At 38.0% G+C, this 12,611-nt stretch overlaps 1 protein-coding gene across 2 annotated transcripts in view; it reads left to right on the forward strand.

Moving 5' to 3' along the window:
* The window catches only part of TPST1 (tyrosylprotein sulfotransferase 1), a 140,241-nt gene that overhangs the window by 23,489 nt on the left and 104,141 nt on the right, over positions 1–12,611 (forward strand). For both annotated transcript variants that reach the window (XM_087417400.1, XM_087417401.1), the window contains exon 2: positions 5,481–6,426. In XM_087417400.1, the coding sequence (XP_087273526.1) occupies positions 5,582–6,426 (845 nt within the window). In that variant the 5' untranslated portion in view covers positions 5,481–5,581. The remainder of the gene's footprint in view (positions 1–5,480; positions 6,427–12,611) is intronic.

The following is a 12,611-nucleotide window of genomic DNA, read 5'->3' on the forward strand; positions in this document are numbered from 1 at the left end:
ATTGTAAGTGTAAGTTTACATTTACTAGACTCTACCAAACTCTCTTTCAGGGTGGATCTATCATTGTGCGTTCTCAGGAATGTATGAGAGTCCAGTTGCGCCTCAGCCTTGTCAGCACTTGTTATTGTCAGTATTTTTTACTTTAGCCATTTGAATAAGTGTTTAGTGTTGTTTTTTTTTTTTCTTTTGTGAGGAAGATTGTCTCTGAGCTCACATCTGTGCCAGTTTTCCTCTATTTTGTATGTAGGTCGCCGCCACAGCATGGCTGCCGACAAGTGGTGTTTCTTGCCCAGGAACCGAACCCAGGCTGCCGAAGCAGAGCATGCTGAACTTAACCTCTAGGCCACAGGGCTGGCCCCTGTTTAATCTTTTGAGGAACTGCCAAACTGTTTTCTAAAGTGGCTGCACCATTTTACAATCCCACCCACCAGCAGTATGAGGGTTCCAGTTTCTCCACATCTTCAACAGCAATTTTTTTTTTTTTCTGGTGAGAAGGATTAGCTCAGAGCTAATATCTGCTGCCAGTCCTCCTCCTTTTGCTGAGGAAGATTGGCCCCAAGCTAACGTCTGTGCCCATCTTCCTCTTTTTTTTTTTTTATGTGGGACGCCTACTGCAGCATGGCTTGATAAACTGTGCATAGGTCTGTGCCAGGGATCTGAGCCCACGAACCCTGGGCCACCAAAGGGGATTGCGTGAACCTAACCACTACGCCTCCAGGCCGGCCCTCACCAACACTTTTTATTGTCTGTGTTTTTTATTGTAGCTATCTAGCGGGTGTGAAGGGGTATCTCGTGGTTTTGATTTGCATTTTCCTAAAGACTAATGATGTTGAGCTTCTTTTCATGTGCTTATTGACCGTTTATATATCTTCTTTGGAGAAATGTCTATTCAGATCCTTAGTCCATTTTTTCTTGGGTTATTTGTCTTTATTGTTGAATTGTAACGGTTCTTTATATATTCTGGATAAAGTCTCTTATCAGCTATATGATTTGCAAATATTTTCTCCCATTTTTGGTTTGTCTTTCACTTTCAGGATGGAATCCTTTGAAGCATAGGTGTTTTTAATTTTGTTGAAGCCTACTTTATTTGTTTTTTCTTTGTCTCTTATGCTTCTGGTGTTGTATCTAAGAAACTGTGGCCTAAAACAAGGCCACAAAGATTTACACCTCTGTTTTCTTCTAAGAGTTTTGTAGTTTTAGCTCTTACATTTAGGTCTCTAGTTCATTTTGAGTTAATTTTTGTGGCTAGGTATTCATCTTCATTCTTTGCATGTGAATACCCAGTTGTCGCAGCCCTGTTTGTTGAAAACACTACTCTTTCCTCACTCAGTTGTCTTGGCACCCTTGTCAAAAATCAATTGACCATAAATGTAAGTTTATTTCTGGACTTGCAATTCTATTCCATTCATCTGTATGCCGTTTTTTATGCCAGTACTACATTGTCTTCGTTGCTGTAGCTTTGCAGTAAGTTTTGAAATTGGGAATTATGAGTCTTCCAACATTGTTCTTTTTCAAGATGGTTTTGGCCAGGGTGAGACTGTATAAACCTAAATAGGATTAAGTAATTCCCTGCTTAAAATCTTTAAATCAGTCACATCTGACTGCATCTATCATAAAATTTCATGTCCCTAACCTGATCACAAGATTTATCATCTGACCCCCACCCATCTTTCCAGTTTCATCTCTCTCCCACTTTCCTGCTTGCTCGCTGCCGTGCCCTGCTCCTTGAAAGCTTTCAAGTGCCTTCCCATCTCAGGGCTTTTGCATATCCATTTGCTTTTGCTTAGAATGCTCTTCTCTTCACTCTTTCCCTAATTCCTACTCATTTTTCAGATGTTTACCTGTCATTTTTTAAGACAGGCTATTCCTATTATTTTTAAAGTACTGGTTTTTCTTTTCCCACTTAGAAAAGTAACACATTTGTTCATTATAGCAAATTTGAAAAATAAAGGAATCTACAAGGAAAGCTGAGGATAAGCATTTAATATTGTAGAGACATCCAATGCCAGCTTGTTGTTTGGCCTTTTGGTCCTTATTTTCCTTTTCTGTTTGGAAGCCTACAGAACTATTTCCTTCACATTTCAAATTGAAGGATATTTCAAATTTGCAGTTGCCATATTTGAAATTGCTAGGATATGTCCAGATTGGGTTTATTGTCATTTGTTTTGCTTGAAACGTACACCCTCACTTATAGACTGTCTTTTTTTTCCAGTTCGGGAACATTTTCTTCTTTTGTGCTTGTAATATAGTTTTGGTTTCTTCAACCAAAATGTTATTATTCTAGGGTTGAATCTTAATTCTTTGTTTTCCATATTACCCTCTTTTTCTCTCCATTGTTTTGTTCTCTTTCCATCTACCTCCTTTTAAATGGAATACTGCTATAACGTCTTAATTCTGTCTTCTATATCATGGCTACAGTTTTCTGCATAGATATTTCAATGCTTTATTGCTACCAATTATCTTAATTAGTGCTTTTTTCTTTGCAGTCTTTTCTTATTAAGTTGATCTTTCAATCTCAACCTATTCTCAGTTTGTGGTTCTTTGTTGCAGCTTTATAATGAAGTACAGTGCTTGGCACAATAATATGTGTTCAAATATGTGACTAAAGGAATGAATACATGAGTAAACAAACACCAGATCTTGGCTGGTGTATCTTCCTGAGACTATCAAAATATTTTTCTAGGAATGTATTCTTTTTTTAAAAAAACCAAACAGCTATATTGAGGTATAACTTGTATACCATAAAACTTACCCATTGAAAGAGTGCAATCCAGTGATTTTTAGTAGATTATATTTATAGAGTTGTGTAACTATCGCAACAGTCCAGTTTTAGAACATTTCCATCACTGCAAAAAGTCCCCTCATGCCTCTTTGTTGTTAAATTCCTGCTTCCACCTTCTGCTTTCTGTCTCTATAAATTTGCCTTGTGTGGACATTTCATAGAAGTGTATGCTGATGTAGCTGCTCATATATATACACACACACGCACACACACACACACACACTTATAATTCTTTTCTTTTTTTTTTTTCTTGGTGAGGAAGATTAGCCCTGAGCTAATATCTGTTGCCACTCCTCCTCTCTTTGCTGAGGAAGATTGGCTGGGCTAACATCCGTGCCCATCTCCCTCTACTTTATATGTGGGACGCCTGCCACAGCATGGCTTGACAAGCGGTGCATAGGTCCGCACCCAAGATCTGAACCCGTGAACCCTGGGCCGCTGAAGCAGAGCACGCAAACTTACCACTATGCCACGGGGCTAGCCCAGTTATTTTCATTTTTAAGCATGGCTTTTTAGGGGTTCCCTCCCGTCTGTGTAGCTTAGTAGACAGTGGTTGTGCTCAAACAACTTGAGCCAGTAAGTCTTTGTCCTCTGTGGGTGGATCTGCATGTGGGTAGAGGAGCACATTCAAAGTTCAGGCTGTTTTCAAATCTGCCCTGGCGTTTACTTTCCACTCGGTCCTTTCAGGTCTCCTCTTTGCCTATGTGCAGCCTCAGGGGTGGCCACGAGCTTGCGAACCGTGACTGCAACCTCAGCCTCCTAGAGCTGTTCCCCCTCCTTGCTCACCTGCCATCTGGAGCGTCACTTACACTGACAGCACAAGGGGCAGGTGTGTTCGTCACCACTCCAAATTGAGCCATCTCCGTTTGATCCTGGCAGCAAAGCCGCCAGTCCTCATAGTTTGCCCTGCCCTGCAGAACCTCTGTACCTATTGAGTGGGTGGATGGTGGAGTGGGAGAAGTCTTAGGCAAGAATGCCACAGATGCTCACTGTTCTTAACATTTAGTAGTTTTTCAAACATAAAGGCTTTTTGGGTGGTTGTATTCCTTTGGTAGATCCAGAGGACTGAAAGGGTTGTTTGGTCAATTTCATCCTGCTTTATAATTGTTTTCTGGGGAAAAGAATTGCCTACCTTCTCACTAGTCTGTAGCTAGAGGTCCTGCCTCTCAGAATGTATTCTTTTTCTATTGTAGTTAGTGATTTCCCCCGGTATACTTACTGTTAGCCAGGAGATGTATATATAAGAGAGAGAGAGAGTTTTTAAGGAATTGGCTCATGCAATTGTGGCACTGGCATTTTTAAAATCCGTAGAGCATTCCGGCGGATAAGAGTTGGTGTTAGCCTTGAGTCTGAATTCCTCAGGGCAGCAGGCTAAAAACTTAGGCAGGGTTTCTGTGTTGCAGTCTTGAGGACAATTCCTTTTTCTTCAGGAATCCTGTCTTTTCTCATAAGGACTTCAATTGTTGGATGAGGCCCACCCGTATTATGGAAGTCGATCTGCCTTATCCAGAGTCTGTTGATTTAATTGTTAATTACATCTAAAAAATGCCTGTACGGCAACATCTAGACTGGTGTTTGACTAAACACAGGGCACCATAGCCTAGCCAAGTTGACACATAAAATTAACCATCATACTTGCCCTCTAAGGATTCAGAGTAAATTTCTTTAGTCTAGACGTAGTCTAATTGCTGTCTGCTTTGTAGTATGTCTCCTTGCTCCAGTTAAACTAGCAGTTCTATAGTAAACTAGCAGTTCTATAGTATGTATATTTTCCATACATGCCCCTGCTTTTACACGTCCACATCTTTGGTCATAGTGTGTCTTCAGCTTAGAATGGTCTCTGTGTCCAAATCTTATCTGTCCTTCTGAAGGCTAGATCAGACACACACACACACACAATTTTCTTTGCACCCTATACACCAGCTCTCCTGAACTACTTCTTGTCACCTAATTATGCTGTGTTCTCTGATGCCATTGTGCTTTTGCACACAAGTTCCTATTGCTTAGCGTATCCCTCCCTCTTATTTTCTATAACGAATGCTTTTACAGCTTCCTCAGGCAGACTTATGTGCTCCTTTTCGTTATACTCCCATTGTCCCCTTTGCTTATTTCTGCTAAGGCACTGATTGCATTTTATTGTCATCGTTTGCATATCTGTCTGTCCATGAGACTTTGTTTCTTGAGAGCGGGAGTCACTGCACTACTGTCATTTTCAAAGTTTATCCTCAGCCAAGCCCAAGTATCTGGCCTAAATAAATAATTTGTGGGATGAATAAACTGAATCTGTGTTAAAGATTTGGGAGTCGTATATTTCTTCTGTAATTTCTCTTTACAGTAGAATGTGGAGATAATGACTTCTTGGGGATGAAGCAAATCTGAATACCAGAGATGAGCTTGGGTTAGACTCCAGATAGACTTGGGCATATTAAATATTTGCTTGACTCACTGATAGAAATAGTTTTGTTTTTTCATCCTGTGCAAGGTACATAGCTTTAGAATTGTTACATTAAGAGCTGTTTCTGATTAGAAATGTTGATTTATATTTGCTTGCATTTGTGTATACTTGTGTTCTAAGAGTATCAAAGCGTCTAAGACTGCTTCAGCTGCTTTCTAGCCAAAATGTAACGGTGGTAACTGATGACTAATTTGTAAACAATCTTAATGTGATGATAAAATAACTTTTTCCTTTTCCTATTAGATGTTGATCATCTTTCTGAAGTAGAATCTCCATGGCCTGAACATTTTCTGAAAATCATTCTGTGCAAAATATCTGTTTAATAACAAGATAACCACATCAAGATGGTTGGAAAACTGAAGCAGAACTTACTATTGGCATGTCTGGTGATTAGTTCTGTGACTGTGTTTTACTTGGGCCAACATGCTATGGAATGCCATCACCGAATAGAGGAACGTAGCCAGCCCCTCAGATTGGAGATCGCAAAGACCACTGTGCGAACTGGCTTGGACATCAAAGCCAACAAAACCTTTGCCTATCACAAAGATATGCCTTTAATATTTATTGGAGGTGTGCCTCGGAGTGGAACCACACTCATGAGGGCCATGCTGGATGCACATCCTGATATTCGTTGTGGAGAGGAAACCAGGGTCATTCCTCGAATCCTGGCCCTGAAGCAGATGTGGTCACGGTCGAGTAAAGAGAAAATACGCTTGGATGAGGCTGGTGTCACCGATGAAGTGCTGGATTCTGCCATGCAAGCCTTCTTACTAGAAATCATAGTTAAACATGGGGAGCCAGCCCCTTATTTATGTAATAAAGATCCTTTTGCCCTGAAATCTTTAACTTACCTTGCTAGGTTATTCCCCAATGCCAAATTTCTCCTGATGGTCCGAGATGGTCGGGCATCAGTACATTCAATGATTTCTCGAAAAGTTACTATAGCTGGGTTTGACCTGAACAGCTATAGAGACTGTTTAACCAAGTGGAATCGTGCCATAGAGACCATGTATAACCAATGTATGGAGGTTGGCTATAAAAAATGCATGTTAATTCACTATGAACAGCTTGTCTTACATCCCGAACGGTGGATGAGAACACTCTTAAAGTTCCTCCATATTCCTTGGAACCACTCAGTATTGCACCATGAAGAGATGATTGGGAAAGTTGGGGGAGTATCTCTGTCAAAGTGAGTAAATGTTATGTTTTTTATTTTAACTCTGTATTCAGCTAATAAAAATGTGTGTGTGTGTGTGTGTGTGTAAACTACAGAACGTTTTTGGAACAGACATAGCTTTGTTGATGAGTTTTTTAAAACTTCTCTAGGAACTTCATTATAGACACTTTCATTTATTTAATTCATTTGTTTATTTATGAATTGTAGTCCTTTTTATTTATTTGTTGGAGGCAAACCCAGTTTATGCAATGAAAGGCCTTTTTCATGGACCTCAGGCTTTAATGTCCATCATTCATTTTTAGTGGCTTCTCATTTCTGATTTCTAAATGTTTTTGTTAGTAAGAATAATTGGCTTTTGTGTAGATTAAGGTTAATACAAGGAAAAGCATCTACCATATCAGTGAGCATGTAGTGAATTCCAAGCTTTTAGGAATGTTTAGTGATAGAGAAAAATAAAAGCTAAAATTACCTAACCCAATCCCTTCATTTTATAGGTAGGAGGACTGAGTCAGAAAGATCAAAATGATTTACTCAAATTTAGATGGCAAGGTCAGAATTAGAATCCATGCCTTGTCCTCAATGGGCTAGTACTTTTTTTCATGGCATGTTTTTACATGTAGTGCTGCTTTTGCCATCTGATGGATATCTCTTGATTTTTACAAAAGGCTCGAGAATCTCTGAAATTTGGAAGCTTAATCCATAATCCGTACAAGAAGTTTCTTGGATTCAAATACTTCTAAAACCATTGCATTTTTCTTCCTTTCTTATATAGTGATGACTAGGGTGTCCTGACTTGAGGTGACAGCCTGACCTGATGACTTATATACCTAGAACGAAGATACAAAAATGGGAACTACTGTTAAATTCAGGTAGCATCTCCTCCTCATGAAGAAAAATTGGCTATAACTAAATTTTATTTTATTTTTTATCTTTTTCCATTTATAAAAGAAATGCATACCTCCTGTAAGAAAAAGAAAAAGCAGTGTACTTTCCTTGGGTGCCCTGCTTCCCTTTACCAAGGAATATCTTCTTGATTTTTTTTTTCATTGTGTAGAACTTGTTGATGTTGATTCCTCACGTAGACAATTGGAAAGGAACAGCCATCTTTCTGCACCTAGCTTCAGTTATTGATTATAAATTATTAGGTATTATCATTCCAGTGGCTCTAGGTTATTTTTATTGGTTCAAAGAGAATTATAGGCATGTTTTTGAACTTCATATAAATGCACTCATGCCTATTATTTTGTGCCTGGCTTCTTTCATTTGACATTAGATTCATCCATAATATTGTACATAGCAGTAGTTCATTCTTTTTCATTGCTGTGTAACATTCCAATATGTACATTTAACAGAATTTATCCATTGTTCCATTGATGGACATTTGGTGTTTCCGGTTTTGGGCTATTATGGGTAAAGTTGCTAGAACATTCTTGTACATTACTTTTGGTGGACATAGGTGTTAATTTCTCTTGGGTATATACCAAGGAATAGAATCACTGAATCATAAGATATATCTGTCTATATCTTTAACAGATACTTCCTGTTTTCCAAACTGCGTCATTCTTGTATGGCTATACTATACATGAATGTGTTCTAGTTGCTTCATATCTTTGCAAACACTTGGTATTATCAGTCCTTTTAATTTTAGTGAGGTACTAAACTTAAAACAAAATATTTTTTTAAACTTCAAAACAAAATAAAAATAACAATTGAAGTCCTTTTTGAAACAAAATCTTCCCCCAGAATTCCAGTATAAAACAGATGAGAGCAGAGCTGCTTTGGTTGAGGCAGATCTAATCCAGACTGTATTGCCTCTTTGAAGACTGAGTCCTTGCTTTCAAAAAGAGCTAATTGGGTGATAAGGCAGAAACAAAAAATTATTCTAGGGCCGGCCCCGTGGCTTAGCGGTTAAGTGCGCATGCTCCGCTGCTGGCAGCCTGGGTTCGGATCCCGGGCGCACACCAACGCACCGCTTCTCCAGCCATGCTGAGGCTGCGTCCCACATACAGCAACTAGAAGGAAGTGCAACTATGACATACAACTATCTACTGGGGCTTTGGGGAAAAAAAAAGGAGGAGGGTTGGCAATAGAAGTTAGGTCAGAGCGGGTCTTCCTCAGCAAAAAGAGGAGCATTAGCATGGATGTTAGCTCAGGGCTGATCTTCCCCACAAAAAAAAAAAAAAATCTCCATTTTGTAGATGAAGAACTATACCTTTCAGAGAGGTTGGGGAGCTGGTCCTCAGTCCCACAGTAGGAACATGGTAGAGCTAGGATATGGGCCTATGTCTTTCTGTCTTTAGAACCTATGCTCTTAACCCCTACGTTGTATTTACCTTACAGGGCTTATGAATATTAAATAAAATAATGTGTGAAAGTGGCTAAACTTAGGCTTTAGAGTCAGACATACATAGGTTCAAATCCCAGCTCTATCCTTTATTAGTTGTATGACCTTGGGTGAGTTACTTGATTTTCCCTATTAATTACCTCATCCTCCCCCTTAGTTTTTTTATCTTGGAAATGGGGATGGTAATAATATCCATTAGGAATGATAATAGTATCTACTTATAGGGTTGTTGTGAGGATTAAATTAGAATGACTATAAAGCCTTAGCCCAGTGCCTGGCATTAGTAAGTGGTCAAATACATATTATGTTTATTATTATTATTAGGATGATAATAATAGTACCCATTGGGGATGGTGATAATAGTATTTACTTCATAGAGTTGTTGTGAGGATTAAATTAAAATTACTGTAAAGCCCTTAGCATAGCACCTGGCATTAATGGTACTTATTTTATTAGTATATTATTTTTATTATTATTATTATTAAATGCTTATGCTCTGTCCAAAAGAAAAATAATGAGTGTAAAACACCTAGCACAGTACCAACACATTCTCCTATAAGCTTATTCAGAGTAGAGACGGGCTTAACTCATGAAATGTTTGTCTAACTGATGAAACAAAATGGACAAAGTGATTTGAATAGCTCTGGGAGAGAAACTGACATGGCCGGTTGGGAATTTTAGCATTACAATACCCATATTTGAAACTACCTGATGGTGATCCCTGACTTTTCATTGTCATGTTTTTCACATTTTTGTTTGTTTAATTTGCCTGTTGGTGAATTTGCCTGTTGGAGAACTTTACATAAATAGGATCATAGTCCATTTTTTTCTGTTTTTTATCTTTTTGTTTCTTTTTTTGTGCTTAACATTATCTTGAGATTTATTATTTGTTTTGAGGTGTATAGCTATCATCAATTTGTGTGTTTTTTTGCCACAATACTATACTATGGTATAATACAGTTTATTTATATATTTATACTATTGATGAACATTTGGGTTGTTTTTGGTTTGGGGCTATGTACATTTAAGGTGTCCCCTTCAAGAGTTTCTCTAAGATACACACTTAGGAAAAGAATTACTGAATCATGGGGGATATGCATATTCATCTTCTGTAGGTAATGCCAAATTATTTTCCAAAGAGTTTGCAATAGTTTACACTGCTACCATCAGAGTATAAAAATTCCCAAGGATCCATATCCTTACTAGCCTGGTTTTTTTTTTCACTATTAATATTTTATGTTTATTTTCCAATTATATATATATATTTTTTAAATATATATGTACATCCATATCAAATATTTACATATAAAATTGAAATCATTTAGTATACAGAACTACAACTCATTTACAGCCTCCTTATTTAATTTAACTGCATAGTACAACCTGGCTTATTACTTTTTTTTCTGAGGAGGATTGGCCTTGAGCTAACATCTGTTGCCAGTCTTCCTCTTTTTCTTTTTTTGCTTGAGGAAGATTAGCCCTGAGCTAACATCTGTGCTAGTCTTCCTCTACTTTGTATGTGGGTCGCCGCCACAGCATGGCTGATGAGTAGTGTAGGTCCACACCCAGGATCCGAACCCGAGAACCAAGGCTGCTGAAGCGGGGTGTGCTGAACTTAACCAGTACGCCACGGGGCTGGCCCCTCAACCTGGCTTTTTATTTTTCCAATTGGGTAAGAGTAAATGGTACCTCATTGTGATTTTAATTTGTAATTCTCTGGTTAATGAGTTTGAGCACCTTATATTTTCATTGGCCATTTGTGGTTCCCTTCTGTGAAATGCCTGTTTTTTTGTTTTTTTTTTTGGTGAGGGAGATTAGCCATGAGCTAACATCCGATGCCAATCTTCCTCTTTTTGCTGAGGAAGATTGGCCCTGAGCTAACATCTGTGCCCGTCTTCTTCTATTTTGTATGTGGGACACTGCCACAGTGTGGCTTGATGAGCAGTACGTAGGTTTGCACCCTGGATCTGAACCTGCGAACCCTGGGCTGCTGAAGCAGAGCATGCGAACTTACCACTATGCCACTGGGCCAGGCCCAAAGTTTGTCTTTTTGATAGCCTTTATCTGATATACATATAAGTTACAAATTGCTTCTCTCAGTAGCTTGTCTTTTAACTTTCTTTATAATCTTTTTTGATGAATGTAGGTTTTAAAGTTGTTGCATTTATCAGTCTTTTCCTTTATGGTTTGAACTTTTTGTGTTTTGTAAAGAAAGCCTTCCTTATCCTAAGGTCATAAAAATAGTCTCCTGTATTTTTTTCAAAAACTTAAAAATTTTTTCTTTCACATTAATCAATCTGGAATTTATTAATAAATGTGGAATTTATTTTTTGTGTAAGAGGTACAGATCCACTTTCAGTTTTTTTCCATGTAGATGACCAGTTTCCCAGAACTATTTATGAAACTCTGTTAGTGACATGCAGTACTAGCTAGATTAAATATTAAGTTTCCAAATATACATTATTCTGTTAGAGAGATCTCTCTCTTCAATTCCAGTCTATTTTAATTACTATAGTTTTACAAAATATCTTAATATCTAGTAGGGCAAGCTCCCTGCTTAGTTCTTCTCTAGGAATGTCTTGGCTATTTTCAGCCCTTTGTTATTCTATATAAATCATGCTTAAATTTACATTGAATCTGTAGATAATTTTGAGAAAAATAGCCATCATTATGATATTAAGCCTTCCTATCCATAACATAGTATGCCTCTCCATTTATTTAGGTCTTCAGTGTCTTTTGATGATATTTTATAATGTTATTCATAAAAGTATTGTACTTCTTTTGATTAATTCATTATTAAGTATCTTTTTTTTTTGGAGAGGAAGATTAGCCCTGAGCAAATATCTGTTACCAATCCTCCTCTTTTTTGCTGAGGAAGATTGGCCCTGGGCTAACATCGTGCCTATCTTCCTCTACTTTATATGTGGGACGCCTGCCACAGCACGGCTCAAGAAGTGGTGTGTAGGTCTGCACCCAGGATCTGAACCCACAAGCCCCGGGCTGCCAAAGTGGAGCATGCGAACCTAACCATTATGCCACCAGGTCGCCTCCCTTAAGTACCTTCTTTTTTGTTGTTAATGTAAATAATGTGTCTTGTTTTTAAATTTTCTGTTAGTCTCTCTTGTATAGAGATGCAAATGAGCTTTTGTATATTTATATCCTGCAGCTTTCCTAATATTTTTTGGTTTTGCCTAGATTAGGACTTGTAATAATAGCAAGAAACCTTGTTTTAAAGCAGTGGTTCTCAACTGGGGCCACTTGCTCCTTGGGGGGACATTTGGCAATGTCTGGAAATATTTTTGGTTGTCACAGCGGTGGGGTGGTGGCACTATTGGCATCTAATGAGTAGAGACCAGGGATGCTGCTAAATATCCTACAATGCACAGGACAACTGCCGCAGCAAAGAATTGATGTAGTCCAAAATGTCAGTAGTGTCAAGGTTGAGAAACCTTAAAATAAGGGTTTTTTTTAATTGCGAAAAATTTCAAATACAAAAATAGGATGGTATACAGAACCCCCATGTATGACCACCAACAATTATCAACATAGGCCAACATTGTTTCATTTATCTCTCTCTCTTCCCCTACTTCTGAATTATTTTAAAGCAAATCCAAGATATCATATTATCCCATTTTTAAAAAAAAATAAATGAATCATTTATTTCATTAGAAGTAGACATCAATAGTTTTAAAGCAGGCATTTACAAAAAAAAATTCTGATTGTAATCCTTAGGCTTCTTTTCCCTAATAAAGTACTTTATTTTATGTTATTATTTCCTGCGAAGACATACTCAATGAGTAAAATGGTTACGATTCTGGTTTCTTAGTCAGATGGTCCTGGGTTTGAATCCCAG

Source organism: Ceratotherium simum, chromosome 26 (genome assembly GCF_057802395.1).
Source record: "Ceratotherium simum simum isolate JZ-2026a chromosome 26, ASM5780239v1, whole genome shotgun sequence".
NCBI lineage: Eukaryota > Metazoa > Chordata > Mammalia > Perissodactyla > Rhinocerotidae > Ceratotherium > Ceratotherium simum.